Source organism: Somniosus microcephalus, chromosome 12 (assembly GCF_052327205.1).
Source record: "Somniosus microcephalus isolate GS21.2 chromosome 12, FLI_Smic_1.0, whole genome shotgun sequence".
In the NCBI taxonomy this organism is placed as follows: Eukaryota; Metazoa; Chordata; class Chondrichthyes; order Squaliformes; family Somniosidae; genus Somniosus; species Somniosus microcephalus.
The window spans coordinates 85,996,323-86,017,811 of NC_140998.1; the positions used below are offsets into that span (position 1 = coordinate 85,996,323).

A 21,489-nucleotide genomic window follows, 5' to 3' on the forward strand; every position below is an offset into this window, starting at 1 on the left:
GAAGGAGAGAGAGGGGGGGAAGGAGAGAGAGGGGGGAAGGAGAGAGAGGGGGGGAAGGAGAGAGAGGGGGGAAGGAGAGAGAGGGGGGGAAGGAGAGAGAGGGGGGGAAGGAGAGAGAGGGGGGGAAGGAGAGAGAGGGGGGGAAGGAGAGAGAGGGGGGAAGGAGAGAGAGGGGGGGAAGGAGAGAGAGGGGGGGAAGGAGAGAGAGGGGGGGAAGGAGAGAGAGGGGGGGAAGGAGAGAGAGGGGGGAAGGAGAGAGAGGGGGGAAGGAGAGAGAGGGGGGAAGGAGAGAGAGGGGGGAAGGAGAGAGAGGGGGGAAGGAGAGAGAGGGGGGAAGGAGAGAGAGGGGGGGAAGGAGAGAGAGGGGGGGAAGGAGAGAGAGGGGGGAAGGAGAGAGAGGGGGGGAAGGAGAGAGAGGGGGGGAAGGAGAGGGGGGGAAGGAGAGAGAGGGGGGGAAGGAGAGAGAGGGGGAAGGAGAGAGAGGGGGGGAAGGAGAGAGAGAGAGGGGGGGAAGGAGAGAGAGAGAGAGAGGGGGAAGGAGAGAGAGAGGGGGGGGGGAAGGGGAAGGAGAGAGAGAGAGGGGGGGGAAGGGGGAAGGAGAGAGAGAGAGGGGGGAAGGAGAGAGAGAGAGGGGGGAAGGAGAGAGAGAGAGGGGGAAGGAGAGAGAGAGAGAGAGAGAGAGAGGGGAAGGAGAGAGAGAGAGAGCGAGAGAGAGAGAGAGAGAGGGGGGGAAGGAGAGAGAGGGGGGGAAGGAGAGAGGGGGGGAAGGAGAGAGAGAGGGGGGGGAGGAGAGAGAGAGGGGGGGAAGGAGAGAGAGAGGGGGGGAAGGAGAGAGAGAGGGGGGGAAGGAGAGAGAGAGGGGGGGAAGGAGAGAGAGAGGGGGGGAAGGAGAGAGAGAGGGGGGGGAAGGAGAGAGAGAGGGGGGAAGGAGAGAGAGAGGGGGGAAGGAGAGAGAGAGGGGGGGGAAGGAGAGCGAGAGGGGGGGGAAGGAGAGAGAGAGGGGGGAAGGAGAGAGAGAGAGGGGAAGGAGAGAGAGAGAGGGGAAGGAGAGAGAGAGAGAGGGAAGGAGAGAGAGGGGAAGGAGGAGAGAGGGGAAGGAGAGAGAGAGAGAGAGGGGGGGAGAAGGAGAGAGAGAGAGAGCGAGAGAGAGAGAGAGAGGGGGAAGGAGAGAGAGAGATGGCATTGTTGGGGCCCACATTGAAGTGCCGCCATGATCAAAGATGGCGTCACGAGGAAATTGTCGTGCCGTCAGGATCAAATATGGCACTGTTGTTTCCCCACATTGAAGTGCTGCCATTATCAAAGATGGCGGCGAGCGATCTGGCCAGGCTCGCGGCTCGAGCTGCAGGCTTGAACTCCTACACACCCACCACCTGGAAAGTCCTATTTGCACTTACCAAGAGAAAAAAAAAGAGATTAGCACAGTGGATTATTAGCTGTTACTCTCCCATGTCTAAGATGGCGGCGATGGCTGCGCTCTGCTCTGTCCCGCCCGCCTTTACCAAGATGGCGGCAATCGCGGGCCGCTGGTTTGGAATCGGGACGGGCGATGCCTAGCTCAGGCGTGGCTGGCGAGGAGAGGCCGAGGCTTCGAGGCCTGCAGGCAGCTCATCCACCGCCGAGGCGGGGAAAGCCCGAGTCCCCGGCACGTGGCCGCAAACGGAGCCGAGCCCCGGGACCGGGCCGAGGCGGGCGGGGGGGGCGGGGGGAAAGCCCGAGGCCCCGGCCGCAAACGGAGCCGAGCCCTGGGACGAGGGGGGGAAAGCCCGAGTCCTCGGCCCTGGCCGCCCATTGGGCCCGCCGCACCGCGCACCATCGCTGATCCGCTCCGGCCGGCCGCCACCGCTTGAGGAGTTAATGTCTGGAGGTTTGAATAAAGTTGAGAGGAGTGAGGAGGGAAGTCGTCTCTCTGCACCTTTGCTCAAGAATCCTGCTGAAACGCCAAGCGGGAGTGGGATACTGTGCCGGAGCCGCAATGTGGGGGTTTGTTGTGCTGGTGCTGTCGCTGTCGGTATTAAAAAAATGGCGGCGACGTTTCAGGAGGCTGCAGGATTAGGTCTGCCCACACACGGAATGAAACGCCCCCCGTGATGCACCGATTGGTCAACCATCAGGTCACTGAACTGTCGGATTGGTCAACCATCTCGTCACTCAACACTAATGAGCGGTAGGATTGGCCAACCACTAATGAGCGGATTTTTGAACATTTTTTGTATACTGTCCGAACAATTTTTGTCTGACCAAAAAGTAAATACGCCCATGACACTCCCCTGATCATCAGCTTTCTTTTGATATAACATATGTGTAGGTACGCTCTATAACTTGAGTGTATAGCGGACAGACAGACAGACATACATACAGACAGACTGAGAGACACCACTATCTTCCTTTTATATTTATATATACCAGCTGAAGTGCCCGGCGGCGCCGAGGGTTTTTTGAGGGCATGTTGTTGTTGGAAGAGAGAGAGAGAGAGAGACGGGGGGGGGGGGGGGGGGGGGGGAGAAAGAGAGCGACCGGGGGGGGGGGGGGAAAGAGAGCGAGCGACCGGGGGGGGGGGGGGGGGGGGTGCGGGGGGGTAGAGTGCGAGCGACCGGGGGGGGGGGGCGGGGGGGCGAGAGCGACCGGGGGGGAAGAGAGAGCGAGCGACCAGGGGGAAGTGGGGGAGAGAGAGGGGGTGGGGGAGGGAGAGGGGGGGGGGTCGGAGAGAGGGGGGGGGAGGGGGAAGAGAGAGAGAGAGAGAGAGAGAGAGAGACAGAGGGAAGGAGGGCGAGTAGCCCGTGGCCAGAAATGGAGCCAAGCCCCGGGAACGGGTGTGAGCCGGCTTGAGGCTGTGAGGGCCGGGGCCCGGTTGCCGGGGTAACCCCCCCCCCCCGAGCCACGCCCTCCCGAGCCCCAGTCCGCTTCAAGACCGCCGATTGCAGCTGGAGCCAAGACCCGGGAACGGGCGTCAGCCGGCTTGAGGCTGTGAGGGCCGGGCCCGGTTGCTGGGGTAACCCTTCCCGCCCTCCCGAGCCCCGCCCCCCACCCTCCCGTGCCCCGCCTTCCCGAGCCGGCTTGAAGACCGCCAATTGCGGCTGGGCCTACGCTACCGTGCTCTGTGTCTCGGGCTTGAGACGCCGCCCGGGACTGGAGGGAGGGAGCGAGTGAGTCGGAGCATGCCGAGTTACACCCTGAATGCGCATGTGCAGCACGCACACAGCATGCTGGTAGTTGTAGTCGTTCTTTGTCACGTTGGACTGAGGCTTCCCTGGTTACTGTTGCTAAGCGACGTGAGGAGAAGGAGCCGAAATGTTTTTTTTTTAAAAAAAGATAAAACCCCGAGAGAAATAAGGAGCTATGAACAGAGAGTTTATTTGTAGTTTTAGGAAAAAACTGAAGTAAAATTTTTAAAAGTCAGTAATTAAAGCGGGGAAAAATCCATTAAACGTTCTCCCCACCCCCGTCTGCCTCTGAATGAAAACCGCGACGTCTTTGTTGGAAAGCGCTCCCTGGGTTTTTTAAAAAAAAAGTTGATTTCCAATGCAAGTGTGGAGGAAATGGCCGAAATGTTTGTATTGTTTTTAAAAAAAGATAAAACCCCGATGGGAAAAAGAAATGAAGAGTTTGGAATCAAGATGGCTGACACTCACCTCAGTTCAGAATGATTAGGCCCGCCCACACACACACCGATTGGTCAACCGTCAGGTCACTGAACTGTAGGATTGGTCAATCATCACGTCACTCAACTCTAGGACGGCCCGCCCGCACACGCAATGAACCCACCCCCCGTGACGCAGCGATTGGTCAACCGTCGGGTCGCTCGACTGTACGATTGGTCAACCTTCATGTCACTCAATGCTAATGAGTGGATAATGAGCGGAATTTTGAACCTTTTTTGGATACCGTCGGCACAATTTTTGTCTCACCGAAAAGTAAATACGCTTATGACCGTTCCGGAATCGTAAGCTTTCTTTTGATGTAACACACGTGTAGGTACGTTCTATAACTTTTATACAATCACATGGTAAATATGCATGAGGAAAGCTATTCATTCTTTTAAAAATAATTCTGAGTTTCAAACCCTAACTCCCAATGCCAATTTGATCACAAGGTCCCACAAACAATGAGATAAATTACAAGATAATCTGTTTTAGTGACGTTGGTTGAGAGATAAATGTTGGGCCAGGACGTAGGAGAAAACTCACTTGCTCTTCTTTCACTTATGTCATGGCATCTTTTTCGTCCACCCGAGGGAGAAGAAGGGACCCTGGTTTAACCTCAATATGTCTTCCTCGTGCATAATTATCTTGTGACTATAAAATATTTACTAATGCATTTAAATATACTATTTAACATTAATTTACTTCAACTCCCATTTCCTTTTAGAAAACTCTACATCCTGTCTTTTCAATTATGTTGGATTTTTGCTTCCATTACATTCCAAGTGTTCGTCATTCATTGAGAAAATGAAGTTCCTGATCTTCCTAAATTTGCTTTTCACCACTTTAAACACAACCCTAACCTGTCCTACTTTAAATGACATATCGTGAAGTTGTGACCAAGTATGCTGTTGCACTAGATTTTAATACGTTGTTTGACTCTAAAATGTCTTCCTCTGCCGTCTCCTTTCAAAGTTCAAAATGTAAACCCGAGACATTAAATAGAGGTACCATCTGACTTCTCACACATCTCTATAAGGCAGGAGTGTGTTGGAATACGCTCCACTTGCCTGGATGAGTGCAGCTCCAACATAACTCAAGCAGCTCAGCACTATCCAGGACAAAGCAGTCCGCTTGATCGGTAGCCGACCCCATGGCTTAAACATCCAATCTCTCCACCATTGTCGTACCATAGCAACTCGCCAAGGCTTCGACAGTAGCACCTCCCAAGCTCCACCAAAAGCAAAACAGACTTGCATTTATATAGCACCTTTCACGACCTCAGGACATCCCAAAGCGCTTTACAGCAATGAAGTACTTTTCATGTGTAGTCACTGTTGTAATGTAGGAAATGCAGCAGTCAATTTGTGCACAGCAAGGTCCCACAAACAGCAATGAGATAATGACCAGATAATCTGTTTTAGTGATGTTGGTTGAAGGATAAAAATTGACCAGGACCAATGTTCCCTTTAAACCGCGCAGCGTTCCAGGGATCCCGCGCAGCCGGCTTTTCAATGCGTGGTATTTTGAATGGGACGTGTGGCACCAAAAAAAGACAGAGACCATTAGCCAGGACACTGGGAAAGAACCAAAGGTGACATGAGGGAAAACTTTTTTTTACGCAGCGAGTGGTTAGGATCTGGAATGCAATGCCTGAAAGGGTGGTGGAAGCAGATTCAGTCGTGGCTTTCAAAAGGGATAAGTACCTGAAGGAAAAAAAATTGCAGGGCTACAGAGAAAGGGCAGGGGAGTGGGACAAGCTGAAGTGCTCTTGCAGAGAGCCGGGATGGGCCGAATGGCCTCCTTCTGTGCTGTAACCATTGTATGATTCTACTCTTCTTCAAAATATTGCCATGGGATCTCTTACGCCCACCTGAGGGGGACGCTGTGGGAGATCCACCAGTTTTTATTAAAAAGTCTTCCATTTGCTCAAAGTTTGTCAAATTTTTCCATTATAACTTATGTTTACATTGTTAATGGAAGTTGCCTATGTAAACTTATCATGCTGTAATTACACTATCTCGAAAAGAGATGTTGCAGTGCTAGCCCTAGCAGGAATGATGTGACAAGAGCAGGTAATGTATCTATTTTTCTCCGACCAGAGCCAGAGGGATTGAGACTATTTATAGAACCTCCTAGGGAAGGGACCTGCTACTTTCCCAGTCTGTGAGATTCTGCTGCTCACCAGGTGCATTGGACTTTTGTGGATGAAGATGTCTTTCACAACTGAAATATGGTGAACTGCAGTATTTATTTCAATCTTAACCAGTTTTGATGTTGGCCAGTGTCAAAAGAATTGGGGCAATGACAACAAAGTCAACTCCCTCCATCAGATCTGATAACGGTTACCTATTGCAAAATTAGAAAACAGCTTTCCTCCATGCTAAAGGGGAAATACAAGTTTAAAACAGATGTCTGTTGTGATGTACGGTGTGTCCTTTCACCTCAAGGTTTTGAACCAAGTCCAGACGGATTGATTGAAAGTTCCCTTCCCTCTCCTTGCCAGCTGCAAGAATTCAATTCGAGACAATTTTGCCAACCTCAATGCAGTCTGAATGTTTACAGGCTCACAGCACACAACTCCACAAACTCTCACTGAACGACCATAAGGGAAGCTGGCATGGGAAGTAGAAAGTTCACTTTGGTGCAACGTGGAATGCTCAGTGACTGGGATTAAGTTATATTGTTGGGTGGAGTGGAGGGAGTTTTACTCTGCACCCGGTACACATTTATATCTTGGCACTGGATGACAAAAGGAGTTCCATTCCCCTGCACTTATATCCCTCGCTTTGAGAAGCAACAACATTTTGGATTGGGAAAAGTTAAAACGAAAATACTTCAAAAAACAGTTAGCTACATTTTCAAGATTAAGAGTTCTTGTTTGCTAAATTAGAATTAGTGTAAGGGAATATTGGCCAATTCCCCCTTCCCCAAAGACTATAGCATGTAAGTATGGTAAGAAAAGGAGTTGTGAAAACAAAGCTTCCTTCAAAAAATGGATTATATTCCCTTGCAGCTCAGTGGGCAAATGCATGTGTGGTGCTCAACCATACGAAACAGGAAAATCCCAGATTTGTTTGATGGCCTGTACGGAGCAAGGCAATCTCAGTTAAGGTGGCACTGGAAGAGTAATGCAGCTTCCTTGGTGTCCTTCAGGATATCAGTCTTGGCTTAGTGGTAGCACACCCAACTCTGAATCAAAAGGTTGTGGGTTCAAGTCCTAGTCTAGAGACTTGAGCACAATCTAGGTTGACAATTTAGTATAGCACTGAGGGAGTGGTGCACTGTCAGAGGGAATGTTCCCTTTAAGCTGCGCAGCCGCACGGCGCTCTAAAGGTCATTAAAGGGGCCATGTGGCCCCGAAAAAAATTACAGGGAACATTGGTCGGAGGTGCTGTCTTTCAGATGCGACATTATATCAATGTCCCGCTTGTCTTCTCAGGTGGACATTAACTTTTTTTTTTGAAGACGAGCAGGGGAGTTCTGGCCAATATTTATCTTTCAATCATTAGCACTAAAACAGATTATCTGGTCACTATTGCATTTCTGTTTATGAGAACCTGCTGTGCACAAATTGGCTGCCATGCTTCCTACATTACAACAGTGACTACATTTCAAAAAGTATTTGATTGGTTGTAAAGTGCTTTGGGAAGTCTCGAGGTCATGAAAGGCACTATGTATATGCATGTTCTTTCTTGCTTGCTTCTGACTTGCAGGCCAGAATTCTCACTCCTGACTAATGTCCAGTAGCCCCTGCTGCTAAGTGCATGAATGGATGGGTTTATGCTTGATTATGATGCCTCTGCTGGGACATTCATATGAAGAATGACCACTTAGGCAATATAGCAGAGGAATCAGTGTCCACAAAACTATACCAAATTATTCTCTAGCGTCTTCCTGGTCCCCTTCCAATTTAAAAAAAAAATCACATTTCTTTAGGCATCATGCAGCTATCTTTCTTGCTCTTAAAGGAAAAAAAGGAACATTCACACAAATTTGTAACACTATCAATGTGAATCCTGTTATTCAGCACTCATGGTTGTTTTACTGCAACGGATAATGGAGGAGAGGGGAGACAAAACAACATTGACAAATATAAGCAACAGAATGAATACCAGACAGGCAGGACAGCTGAAGGATCTGTATTTATGCCGGTTTTGGTTTGCAAGCGTCTTGCAGCTAAGAAAGCAGCGATATTAATTTGTGAAAGCGCCTGAGCAAAGAGATCCATTTACAATGCCAGCAAGCATGGAAGACAGGAGGAGCTATTGAGTGATCAGTTGAGTTGGGGCAGGGCAGGGGGAAATCAATAGAGTAAGAGGTGGATCCCATGGAAAAGAAGTGCTTGGAGAGGAGATCTAACTTGCACAACAATAACAGATCAGAGGTAGGGTGGATGAGGAACTGGGGAAGAGAAAGAAGGGCAGGAGCTTTGGATAAAAGAGATGAAGAAATCAATGAACTCTTCATACTTAGTATTGAGATGAAGGTACATCTCAATACCAAGTATTGGAGCAGGAGGCAGGTTACTCATGGAGAAAAGGCAGCTTGCATTGTCCTTGCCTTCCAGGATGATCCTGGGGTAGTGGGAGAAATTGGCTGAGAAGAGTGAGGTACGCTTACCATGGTCAAGTTAGATCTATTGATGAATTACTACCGGTTATGCACTACGCACAAAGTTATAGCTCCAACTTAAGGCAATGAAGATGGGAAATGTACTGGGGGAACTACAGGGATCAAAAATTGGCTAATTTGGTGTAAACAAGAGCATCAGAGGCAAGAGAGCAGTTCAACTGTGGAAGATGTGTCATGATAGCTGAAGGACTGGAGAAGAAATTGGAAATTTGAATGTAAAGTAAGGGTTAAGATTTTTCCCCCCAGGGTCAGATTGTGAGAAGAAGAGTTAGAAGGCATGAGGATAAGGACAGTAGGAGAGACATGCTCAGAAATGAAAAAAGTGATCGAGACTTCAGAAGAGTAGAATCCACAAGAGATGGTTTTGGATGTGGGTCAGAGAGTTTGTGAAGAGTAAAGGCAATTTAAAGATTCAGATTCCTTAACATTACCCTTAAAATAGATCACCTAAAAATCTGTAGGGTAGTCAATTTTAAGAGCCTACATTATTTGCCCGCACCGTCAGGCTACTTTTTCAGATAAATGTACTTTAACAGCTAAGATAGCCATGAAAGGAAGTTATAGATGCATCTTCACGGTACATAAAATAGTTTCTCAATATATCCACTCGAACAGTGAAACGCCTTGGAACATTTCACTACGTTAAAGGCGCTATATAAATGCAAGTTGTTGTTGAATATGACAGCACATTAATGCGTTCTTCACATTGAGTGGGTCAGATTTTATATTCTAGTGGTCTTTCTGCTACTGCTAAGGTTCTTCAGTGGCCTGCCGTAGTAAAAACTCTGCACAACTGACAGCAGAAAAGCCCTCGCGCATGCCGCGTGCACACTATTTACAGCTGCAGCTGTTTCCGGGTACGTAACAGCTCGGTGACGCACTAACAGCTAAAGACGCCATTGAACCAAACCAACTCCCCAATGACGAGAACAGAAATAGCCTTCATTTGACCTTTTATTTTTACCCTCCGGAACCTTTTTTACACTCCCTAACAATCCTAAAACTTTCATTAGACAATATCCTAACACCCTCGATGAAAAAATGACGTCCAACCCGCCAACTAGCAGCTAAAAGCAAAGAATTTCCTGACCCACCTCATCCTCCTCGCGGTCGCTACTGCTTCAACAGGACCTCAAACAGCAAAAATCGCCACCAAGATGGCGCCGGAGTACCTCTCCCATCTACGCAGGCGCACGGCTTGAGCGCCGTCCCGGGCTATGGAGCATGCGCAGAAGGAGGGGGATGCGCTGCACCCTGGGCCTGAGCCGCCGCTCGGACCCGTTTCCATGTGACCGCGCGGCCAATCAGTGCGCGGTGCGGTCGCCTTGCTCAACATTCAGCCAATCGGAGTTCGAGAAGGGCAGGCTCGCTCAACAGCTTGTTATTTCGGTTTTCGCTGGGACCTGGGGAAGTGGACGTTAGCGGTGGATGTATGTGAGTATGCGGCTCTCCAAGCTGCCGGGCAACCCTTCACTTCTGTGGTGTTAGTGCAAAAAAAAATCTGCCTTTAAATAGCGTTGTGGGCGGAGGTTGGTTGGGTTTTCGGTTGGGGAGCTGAGGTGAATCCGCTGGAGCCCTTTCCCCCCTTCTCTCGGTTTAAAGTGAACGTAGGTGGGCATTGAATGGCAGTCAGCTCCGACTTCTCCAGTACCCGCCTGTGCACGCATTTTCCTGCTCCCTTGGACCGGTAGTTCAATTAAAAACCCAGGTTTTTAATCTGTTGGGACAGTAGGAAGGTGACTTGTATGTTTACGGTGGTTTCGTGTTTTTTTTATTCATGTGCAGAACCTCGATCGTCGCGATTTTTGTTAAAGCGCCTTTAGATGTGAGGGGGGACGGGCTTGAAAGGCGGTCCGAGGCAGCAATCCTCTTTTTAACTTCGCCACTGTTTCCCATCGACCTGTTTTAAAGTACTGGCCTCACTTGCTCCTCTCCAGATGGTGCGTTTCTACAATCGTTTCGTACTGCAAAGGAAAAGTCGTGGTAAACGAGCGATTTCTACTCGTAGGGAGGGTGTTGGAGGGGGAGGGTGCGTTTGGCTGTCGATCTATGAGCGGAGAAGGCGACTGATTTGCCGGGACACCTCCATAATTGTACTACAGGATCTGAGCTTGTTGAACTGACATGGTGCAGAAAGCGAGAGAGCAATGGCGACGTGACACAGGATGGAGGAGCAAGCGGGAAGGGGCAGTTAAATTGTCCTCAAAATCCACACTCGGTTTTAATTGTACCTTCATTGATCTCCCAGTAATTTATTTAATAGGTTGTATAATCATTTCATGGGTGTGAACTTCGTAGCTTCCCCTTTATGAGACGAGTAGTGTAGAATGAGGGGAAAAACGCTATTTACATTTCGGTGCATTGGAAGCTTGTTTCTTCATGTAGAGTTCTTGTAGATTGCAATTTAATCTTACCGAACATGCTTTGATCGTATCCTTTTCTCAACTGCAGTGATCACAACTTCGAGCTGGAAGCACTCACGTAAATAGAACACCCGAAAATGAAGGTAAGTTGTTTGCATTGACTCCATTACTTCTTGACAATGTTTCTCTTTTGACGGAAAGAGTTATGTTAACTATTTTTGTCCACAGTGGTAATGCTTGACCGTCTCAGACCGATTAATATTCTTTTTAAGACAGTTATTTGAACTGTAGAATAGATCGAGTAGTAATAATGCTAGGACTAGTGTTTGGAGCACTGTTCTGGTTAATATCTAAAAATAGATATTATACATAACCAATAACTGTCCTTTTGAAGTACAGACTAATGGATGAAACTTAAGAAAACACTTCAAAACAAGCAATAATGTGAAGTACTCAAATTGCACTTAGAATGAAGGTCGGGAATAAAAAACTGATTTTGTTGAGAACCTCTCAAACTTTGTTCTCGATTGGGTAAGATGCTGGAGGACTGCTGGTGCCTTTTAAACTGTACCCCACTATGCCCCTGGAAAGAAGAGGAGTACATCTTCAATAATTTCTTCCTAATCTATCTTTACATACATATCATTGAAACAGATCAGTGTTTGAGGGGTGCTGTCACAATTGGATACTGCTAAAAAATTCCAAACATTGTGCACTTGCCTAAAGGAAATTTTGAACTGTTTAATGGCCATTTGGGTTGTCTTTTGGCATGTGTGCAATGTTTGGATTTTTTTTTGATAGTTTCCAGTTGTAACAGAATTCAGCGAACGGTGATCTGGTTCAGTTTATTAGTTTGCTTGTAAGTAATAAAATAGATGACAAATGTATTGTAAGAAATATCAGTATGCCAGGACATCTATTCTTTTCCAAGAGTGTATGTGATGTGTCTTTAACATATTTGAAGAACAACAACAACTAGCATTTATATAGCGTCAACCTCAGGACATTTCTAAGTTCTTTCAGTCAATGAAGTACTTTTGAAATGTAGTCACTGTTGTCATGTAGCAAAACATGACAGACAATTTGCATACAGCAGGGTCCTACAAACAGCAATGAGATAAATTACCAAATAATGTTTTAGTGATGTTTGAGGAATAAATATTGGCCAGGACACCGAGAGAATGATGCTGGTCTTGTTTGAATAGTGGGATCTTTCAGATCCACCTGAGGGTAGACGGGGCCTCCGTTTAACGTCTCATCTGAAAGTGCAGCACTCCATCAGCACTGCACTTAATAATAAAGATGGGATTATTTATTTTGTTGAACTGTTAAGTGGATATTTTACTTATTTCTCTAACTTAGTTATTTGAAATAGACTCTATAACAAGCGTACATGGCTTTCTCTTGCCAGTTACATCGTTACTTTTAAATATGGATATTTTGACAACTGTTGGGGTGATGTGTGAGTAAACACACTTGTAACTTCAGACCTCAAGATTGGATTGCTACTAAATTTGATAGGTGATTTTCTCTTTCCAACCTCTCAAATCGTTTTGAAAATTGTGCTGGGATTTATCGGTTCAACTAACTATCTTACTTGAGTTTTTACTTAAGAATACAGTCTACTTTTAATTTGAAATCCTTCGCTGTTTACATTGCTTAATTTAAGCTGCTGGGTAATTGGATGTTTTATAAAGCAAAACATCACTTTGAATTAACAGGAGTAGATTGCACATTTTCATATATTTGGGAAGCCTAATAAGTGGTTTAACTAGCAAAATATTAATCTTTGGTGTTTTAAAATTTAATTAGTAATCCTGTTTTGCTTGGAAGAAGCATAAAATATTAGTAATACTAATTGCTCACTTCTGTCTTTGTTGTTTACCAGCATATATTGTAGCATTAATGTGGTACTAACTTTTGACTAGATAAATGGTTTAATTCCAAATACAGTTAATATTAAAAATTTGTGATCTGAAAATGCATTGATGAAAGAGTTGTTTTGTGCTTGTTTTGAAACCATTTATGTGTGTGTTTTCAAACTTGCATTTTAAAAAAAGTACTGACAGGAAGAGGGAACAGCGAAATCAGCATGCTGGATACATGTGCAAAGGTGTGTCCACTAACTTGCCATCCCGGTAACTCAAACTTTATAAGTGAATTCCTCTCATCAGGCATTGGATCCCTATTGATAGTGGGTCAGATGACAACTGCAAATGTTTGGTCTCCAAAAAGTGGGTAGGTATTTTTTTTTAGATAAATGCATTTTGAAAATGGATTCACATTGTTGTGGAAGAGCCCACAAAAGTAATGAAGCATTTATAGTTTAATGGCTTTCTTTAGGAACCCACAAGGTAACTTGGTGCATATTCCCAAGTCAGTCAGATACTGTATTGGGTTAGCCCTTCGGCTAGTACTGAAACAATAACTCTTAGTGGCTCTAGAATGCTTGGCCATCAGCAAGTACCCTCTGAGTGAGTCTTGTTTTACATAAGGTAAGAAAAATTAAAATGAAGCATAATGCAAATGTTAAAGTAAATATTGAAAATATATAGTTGAGTAGAAGAGAGGCAAAGGGGGAAAAAAAAAATCAGATTTTTTATAAGCCCATTTTAATTTAATACTGTAATATTACAGTAATAAATCCACTCATGACATTTGAGCCTAATTGGTGATTTCCCAATCTCCGCATGTGAAATAAAATCTGGTGGACCAGTCAAAAAGCAAATGGACATGCAAGAACAGAAAGGGGAGATTTCTTTTTGTTCAAACACTTGCTATTAATATATTTGTGTTTCAAAAATAAAACGCAAGTGCTAACAAATGTAATAACAACAACTTTTTGTCACATTTCAGTTATTTTCTCAATGGTTTCAACAGCCTTTGTTTTTTATTGGAGGATGTTTTTGTGCGGATTTTACTTTTCAACTTTAAAAATTGCAGTTTAAGTGCAATTTGGATGCATACATTATTTTTACACAGCCTGTAGAGTGCCAGCTTTCACATTAAATCTACTTTCGTCCTTCAGATGAGATGTTAAACCGAGGCCCCGTCTGCCCCCTCAGGTGGATGTAAAAGATCCCACGGCACTATTCGAAGAACAGCAGGGGAATTATACTCGGTGTATCAGCCAATATTTATCCCTGAATCAACCTCTCAAAAAAACAGATTATCTGGTCTTTATCACATTGCTGTTTGTGGGATCTTGCTGTGTGCAAATTAGCTGCTGCGTTTCCTACGTTACAACAGTGACTACATTTCAAAAAAAAAGAAAGGAAAGACTTGCATTTATATAGCGTCTTTCACGACCACCGGACGTCTCAAAGCACTTTACAGCCAATTAAGTACTTTTGAAGTATAGTCACTGTTGTAATGTGGGAAATGCGGCAGCCCGTTTGCGCACAGCAAGCTCCCACAAACAGCAATGTGACAACGACCAGATAATCTGTTTTGGTTATGTTGGTTGAGGGAGAAATATTGGCCAGGACACTGGGGATAACTCCCCTACGCTTCTTCGAAATAGTGCCATGGGACCTTTTACGTCCACCTGAGAGGGCAGACGGGGCCTCGGTTTAACGTCTCATCCGAAAGACACACCTCCGACAGTGCAGCACCCCCTCAGCACTGCACTGGAGTGTCAGCCTAGCTTTATGTGCTCAAGTCCCTGGAATGGGACTTGAACTCACAACCTTCTGACTCAGGCGAGTGTGCTATCTACTGAGCCACAGCTGACAGTACTTCATTGGCTGTAAAGCGCTTTGGGATGTCCTGAGGTCATGAAAGACACTATATAAATGCAAGGAGTAAGTTTTGTTGCTAATTAGTCAAACTAGATTGACCATTCTGAGAAAAAAAGACCTCCTTTTCTCTCATGTAATTGCAAAAGGACTTTTTGTCGATTATAGACTGATGCAGATTATAGTTGCGTTAGATTGAAGCCAGACCATGTTGGCTGAAGGAGATTGCATTATTGTGATCAATCCTTCGTGCTTTTTGAAAGTTTCTTTCACTTTTTAAATCTTGCGCTGAAGAGTTTGAAAAATAATTTTTCTAAAGTTTCCTTTCATTAAATTACTTCAGGCTTTTTATTTAGGTTTCTCTGTAAACTGCACACATGTGTCCAAATGAGGGAGCTAACAATTTGTTTCCAAGTTTCTACCAATGCAGCCTTGAGCCAGCTACTAGAAGCATGTCAAGAGGCAATATGGGGGGTTCACTTGTCCAAATTTTCACCTACCAGGGAAAGGTCTTGCCTCTGGTCAGTAATTTTCCTAGGAATAGGAAATTTTCAGGGATAAACCAGTGCCCTGTGTTTCCGTGGCACTGTCAATCAGTGAGCCTGGAAACTGTGCAGCTTTTAAAAAAATAAACAATGGCTATGTGAAATGACATTAACGTTGAAGGTGAAATCCTTTCTCGTTTAGTTTTGTGTGATCGTGATTGCTTAGAGATTTACATTGAATCTGCTTGGCAAGGCACTTTGCCCACAGACAGGGAAGGAAGATGGAGAATGAGTGCACAGACCTGGAAACCTTGAGCTCTCTGTTAAATAGTGCATGGCACCACAGGGACTAAAACTGGATGAAATAAAAAAATATATATTGATAATATAGCAATTTTATCTGTAGAGATAAATCAAAATTATTTTGCTTTATTTAAAAAAAAATTAAACTTTAAAATAAACTAATATACAAAAACCAAGTAAGAGCAGCAAAGTATTACCATTATAAACGTGGCTGTAATGATGCTCCGAAACCTGGAATACAAACAGTTTTGGTAACAAATATAACTCTTAAAATCAGATGAGGTTACGATCATGGAAATTGAACACTTGGATAACGTACCAGAAAGTTACTGTCACTTGGAGTCGTAACCCAGCATGAATGGAGGAAGGGTGAGGGAAGGGGGAAAATTTTCAGCTTTCTTGGGGCTGCAGACTGCATTTGTGTTTAAAGCTATCCACCGTATTTTATGTGGGAGGAGGAAATTGGAAAAAATGTTTGTATGGGGTGTGAAAGATTACTACTTGTGGTAATTGAGGGAGAAATAATAACACTCTGAAAATCATCATGGATGATCTAAGAATCTTTCTTGGCTTGGAATGTCTTTTTATAGGATTCACAAGCAATACATCAGGAAAGTGGGCCAACCTGAAAGATCTGTTGTGATTGAAAAAGAGACATAACTCTTTCTGACTGGACTGTCCTTTACAGCATTTAGAGCCAGACTAAACATGATGGTAGAACTATTTGGTGCTGGAGGTATGGAGGTCAGTGAAGTGCAGGAGGTTAATAAGTTAGCCAGTTGTGGGTCCAGTGTATCTCCAGTCCAAGTTCTATAAGGCATTGTGTCAGTGCATAGGAATAGGAATCTCATTCACACGTTCCTATTGACCGGTCTAGAATATATAAGAGTGCTCATTCTGATTTGTCTGATATTTTGTTGTTCTCATCCTTTAGAGTTGTAGTTTTGAGTTATACTTCATGCCATGAATTATAATTGAAGGAGATTTAATTCTGCATTGTCAGGCTACTGATCTTGGAACCATGCAAGTGCATTCCAGTGTGTGATGAACATCATCTGTTGTTGGCTTACTATAACGTTATACACACGTTTTAACTCCAGGTGACTAGTCGGAATTTGTGTAAATAGTTGGTGTCACAGATTTGTGTTCAAATGTCCAAATACAATAGTTCAGCATCTTTCAGGTATAGCCTGCTTGTTTGTTTATTTTATAGTCTATTCTATATAAGCAGTAAAAATATACAGCAATTCAAGTGTTTTTTTAAAGTTGCAACTTTCACATTACAGTTGTTTGAAATAATTATTTTGATTTATGTTCAGCTTATAAATTGACAGCTTAGATAAAATTCAGTTTAGGTGCCCTACAGGTAGAATTATCAGCATTTGCAGACTGATATAATTTTACTATATATATGGAGATGATAAAAACTAAAATGGGAAGTGCATCAACGTTGCTGTAGGAAACTGGTTGAGCTTCATGTAAGTGGAATAGTCTGAAAAATGTCTAGCAAACTTCAGCAGTTAATCTGCATTTGAGAAGTGCAAGTATTTGTGACCAGCATCAAATTTAAATCAGATCTCGGAGCTCCTTAGTTTGGAGCTACTGTTGTAAACTCTAAAAGTTGTTATTACTATTATCATATGATTTATTGCACTTTCAAGGCATACATCACTATCCTCTTTATTGAGCTAGTTTAAAGATAATCCCGGCTTCTTTTCTCCACTACCAAACGTCTCCTTAAACTTCCTTCTCCTGCCCCTTCCACTCTCATCTCCAATAACAAGCTAGATCATTCATTCAGCTGCTTCTGCCCCCGTACCCACCCGCCCCCCCAGGCTCATCCACCCTGCTCCTGCATCTGTCGCGACTTTCTCTCCTAGTGATACCTACCTCCCATTCCCTTGACTCCATTCCCACTAAACACCTGATCACCCAACTTCCTTTCCTGACCTTCATCCCAGTGGATATCGTGAATGGTTTCATCTCCTCAGATAGGGTCATCCCTCCCTTTCAAAACTGCTGTCGACACCCCCACCGCCCCCCTCACAAAAAGCAACTTGATCTCTGCCCTTGCGAGTACCTCCCTGTCCTCCATCCTTCCCGCAACTCCATACTTGAATCTCTCCGATCAGGTTTCTGTCGCTGCCACAGCACTGAAACAGCACCAACCAAAGTCACAAATGACATGTTCTGTGACGTGATGCATTATCCGTCTTCGACCTCTACAGATTTTGACTTGTTCAACCAAACCATCCTCCTCAAGTGCCTTCCATTGTCCAGCTCAATGGGATTTCCCTTGCTTAGTTCTACTCTTCCCTATCTGATCGTAGCTCGAGCATCTCCAGCAATGACTTCTCTTCCTGCTCCCACACTGTTGCTTCTGCAGTTCCTGAAGGATCTGTAGTTGGCTTCCTCATCTAAATGCTGCCCTTGGGCAGCGTCATCTGTAGATACAGAGTCAGCTTCCACATGTTTGCTGACTATACCCAGCTCGAGCTCTCTACCATCTCTCTCGCCCCCTCAACTACCTCTGTGTTGTTAGACTGCTTGACTGATCTACAGTCTGGGGTGAGCTGCAATTTACTCCAGTTAAACATTGTGAAGATTGAATCCATCATTCTCGGTCTCCCCACCACAAACTTTGTACAGTTACCGCCGATTCCATCCCTTTCCGAGACCACTGTCTTAGGCTGAACCAGACTGTTTGCAATCTCTGTGTCCTTTCAACCCCGAGCTGAACTTCCAACCCCATGTGCTCCCCATCACAGAGACTGCCTACTTCCGCTCTGACATCACCTGCCTCGACCTCAGTCCATCTGTCACTGAAACTGTCATCCATATCTGCTCTCTTGGTTGACCTTCCGTCCTCCATGCTTTGTAACCTTCAGCTCATCCAAAATACCAGAGAGCTGGATCGGTTCCTGGCTGAGGCAGAGAAGGCGTCACATAAGAGGTAGGTACCAAATAATATCTCATGGCTAATGTGGTCTCCTGGAGTACTTTTGATTGCATAGAGGGATTGATAAGGAATATTCTAATTTTTTCTCCCTAATTGGCCGTGGGTTTTTTAAATCTGTTTTTATTGTGGGGAGTCTCTTGAAGTGATATAAGGCATCACAATTATATGGGACAGGGCGGATGGATCAGCTGGTCTCCTCCATCGAGTTACATCGAGTGTACAGCACAGAAACAGGTCACTCAGCTCCAACTGGTATATACCAGCGTTTATGCTCCACATGAGCCTCCTCCCACCCTACCTCATCTAATCCTATCAGCATATCCTTCTATTCCTTTCACCCTCATGTGCATATTTAACTTCTCTTTAAATGCATCTATGCTATTTGCCTCAACTACACCTTGTGGTAGTGCGTTCCACATTCTTGCCACGCTTTGGGTAAAGAAGTTTCTCCTGAATTCCCTATTGGATTTATTAGTGACTAATATTTATGAGCTCTAGTTTTGGACTCTCACAAGCAGAAACATTTTCTCTATATCTCTATCTTTGTAACCTCCTTGGCTTTCATTGCTAGGGGGATAGAATATAAAAATAGGGAGGTATTGCTTCAGTTGTACAAGGTATTGGTGAGACCGCACCTGGAATACTGCATACAGTTTTGGTGTCCATACTTAAGAAAAGACATACTTGCTCTCGAGTCAGTACAAAGAAGGTTCACTCGGTTAATCCCGGGGATGAGGGGATGGACATATGAGGAGAGGTTGAGTAGATTGGGACTCTACTCATTGGAGTTCAGAAGAATGAGAGGCGATCTTATTGAAACATATAAGATTGTGAAGGGGTTGGATCGGGTGGATGCGGGGAGGATGTTCCCGATGATGGGTGAAACTAGAACTAGGGGGCATAGTCTTAGAATAAGGGGCTGCTCTTTCAAAACTGAGATGAGGAGGAACTACTTCACTCAGAGGGTGGTAGGTCCATGGAATATGCTGCCCCAAAAAGCTGTAGAAGCTACATCATTACATAAATTTAAAACAGAAATAGACAGTTTCCTAGAAGTAAAGGGAATAAAAGGTTACGGGGAGCGGGCAGGAATTTGGACATGAGTCTAGGTTCGGATCGGTCATGGCCCTGTGGGTAGCGGAGCGGGACCAGGGGCCGTGTAGCCTGATCCTGCTCCTATTTCGTGTGTCTAATTCTGTTAGATTCAGGAGATGGTTCTGTGATAGTAGATTGGCGGTTAGGATCAGATCAGCCATGATCTTATTGAATGGCGGAGCAGGCTCGAGGGGCCGATTGGCCTACTCCTGCTCCTATTTCTTATGTTCTTATGTTCTGCCCTACAAGCTTTCGAGATCTCTGCGCTCCTCCAATTCTGGCCTATTGTGCATCCTCGATTTTAATCACTCCACCATCCCTAAACCTCTCCACCTCTCTCTCTTCCTCTAAGACGTTCCTTAAAATCTACCTCTTTGACTAAGTATCTGTCCTAATATCTCCTTATGTGGCTTGGTGTCAAATTTTGTTTGATAACGCTCCCGTGAAGTGCCTTTGGGCCGTTTTACTACGTTAAAGGCGCTATAGATATGCATGTTGTTTACCCAATCACACTCTTCCATTGTGTAAAAGACTTCTATCAGGTCACCCCTCGACCTACTCTTTTCTGGAGAAAAGAATCCCAGCTTGTTCAGCCTTTCCTGATAAGTATATCCTCTCCGTTACGGTATCATCTTTGTGAATCTCTTTAGCACCTTCTCCAATGCCTCTATATCCTTTTTATAATCTGGAGACCAGAACTTTGCACATTACTCCAAGGTTCAATACAAGTTTAACATAATTTCTCTGCTTTTCAATTCTATTCCTCTAGAAATGAACCCCAGTGCTTTGTTTGCTTTTTTATGGTCGTATTAACCTGCGCCACTGCTGCTTTTAGTGAATTGTCTATCTGTATCCCAAGATCTCTTTGTTCCGCTTTCCTTTTCAGACTCTTATTATCCAAGAAGTATGTGACCTCCTTGTTCTTCCGATCAAAATGCACCACCTCACACCTATATTGAAATTTATTTGTCAATTATATGCCTATTCTACAAGCTTATTAATGTCTTCCTATATTTTGTTACATTCTTCCTTTTGTAATAACTACATCTCTCAATTTGGTGTTGTCTGGAAATTTTGAGATTGTACTCCGATTCCTGAGTCCAAATCATTATTGTAAATTTTGAACAACAGTGGTTCCAGCACCGATCCCTGTGGAACACCACTTCCCACTTTTTGTCAGTCTGAGTAGCTACCCTTAACCCCTGCTCTCTCTCTTCTGTTTTGTAGCCAGCTTGCTTCTGGTCCTCTACTCCACATGCTCTGATCTTAGTCATGAGTCTACTATGCTGTACCTTATCAAAGGCCTTTTAAAAATTCAAATATATTACATCTATATTAACCTTGTCGACTCTTTTGGTTACTTCTTCAGTGAATTCAATAAGGTTGGTCAAGTATGACCTTCCCTTATGAAATCAATGCTGACTATTTATTATATTTTCGGTTTCTAGATGTTTTTCTATTACATCTTAAGATTCCATTATCTTTCCTACCACTGACGTTAAGCTAACTGGTCTATAGTTCCCTGGGCTTGTTCTATTTCCCTTTTTTAAATATAGAATTCACGTTAGCTGTCTCAGTCCTACGAACATAAGAATTAGGAGCAGGAGTAGGCCACATAGCCCCTTGAGCCTGCTCTGCCATTCAATAAGATCATGTTTCCTGCCCTATCCTCATATCCTTTGATTCCTCTGGAGTCCAAAAATCTATCTATCTCAGCCTTGAATATACTCAACGACTGAGCATCCACAGCACTTTGGGGCAGAGAATTCCAAAGATTCACAACCCCCTGAGAAGAAATTCCTCCTCATCTCAGTCTTAAAAGGCCAGTCTCTTAGCCTGAGATGATGCCCCCTAGTTCTAGACTCTCCAGCCAGGAGCAACAATCTCTCAGCATCTACCCTGTCAATCCCCCTCAGAATCTTATATATTTCAATGAGATCACCTCTCATTCTTAACTCGCGAGTATAGGCCCAATCTACTCAAACTCTCATCATAGGACAACCTTCTCATCCCAGGAATCAATCTAGTGAACCTTCGTTGCACCACCTCTGAGTCAAGTATATCCTTCCTTAAATAAGGAGACCAAAACTGTACAGGCCTCACCAGAGCCCTGTACAATTGCAGCAAGACTTGCTTACTCTTGTACTCCCACCCTCTAGCAGTAAAGGCCAACATGCCATTTGCCTTCCTAATTTACCTGCTGTACCTGCATGCTAACACTCTGTGTTTCTTATACTAGGCTGAACACCATTCCCTTTTATTTTATTTATG

The 21,489-nt window shown here is 44.6% G+C and overlaps 2 protein-coding genes across 8 annotated transcripts in view; one reads left to right on the top strand and one right to left on the bottom strand.

Moving 5' to 3' along the window:
- The window catches only part of LOC147109379 (uncharacterized), a 71,990-nt gene extending 62,486 nt beyond the window's left edge, over nucleotides 1-9,504 (bottom strand). For 3 of the 5 annotated variants that reach the window (XR_015080263.1, XR_015080259.1, XR_015080262.1), the window contains exon 1: nucleotides 9,371-9,477. The gene's annotated coding sequence lies outside the window, so the exon portion shown is untranslated. Of the gene's footprint in view, nucleotides 1-9,370 lie in introns of all 5 variants that reach the window. The other 2 variants (XR_015080260.1, XM_086003272.1) reach the window with 2 other exon arrangements.
- A 98-nt stretch (nucleotides 9,505-9,602) lies between these two features.
- The window catches only part of arid4a (AT-rich interactive domain 4A), a 107,847-nt gene continuing 95,960 nt past the window's right edge, over nucleotides 9,603-21,489 (top strand). Inside the window, exons 1-2 of one of the 3 annotated variants that reach the window (XM_086003269.1) lie at nucleotides 9,603-9,710; nucleotides 10,728-10,782. In XM_086003269.1, the coding sequence (XP_085859395.1) occupies nucleotides 10,777-10,782 (6 nt within the window). In that variant the 5' untranslated portion in view covers nucleotides 9,603-9,710; nucleotides 10,728-10,776. Of the gene's footprint in view, nucleotides 9,711-10,727; nucleotides 10,783-12,827; nucleotides 12,852-21,489 lie in introns of those variants that run through there. The other 2 variants (XM_086003270.1, XM_086003271.1) reach the window with 2 other exon arrangements.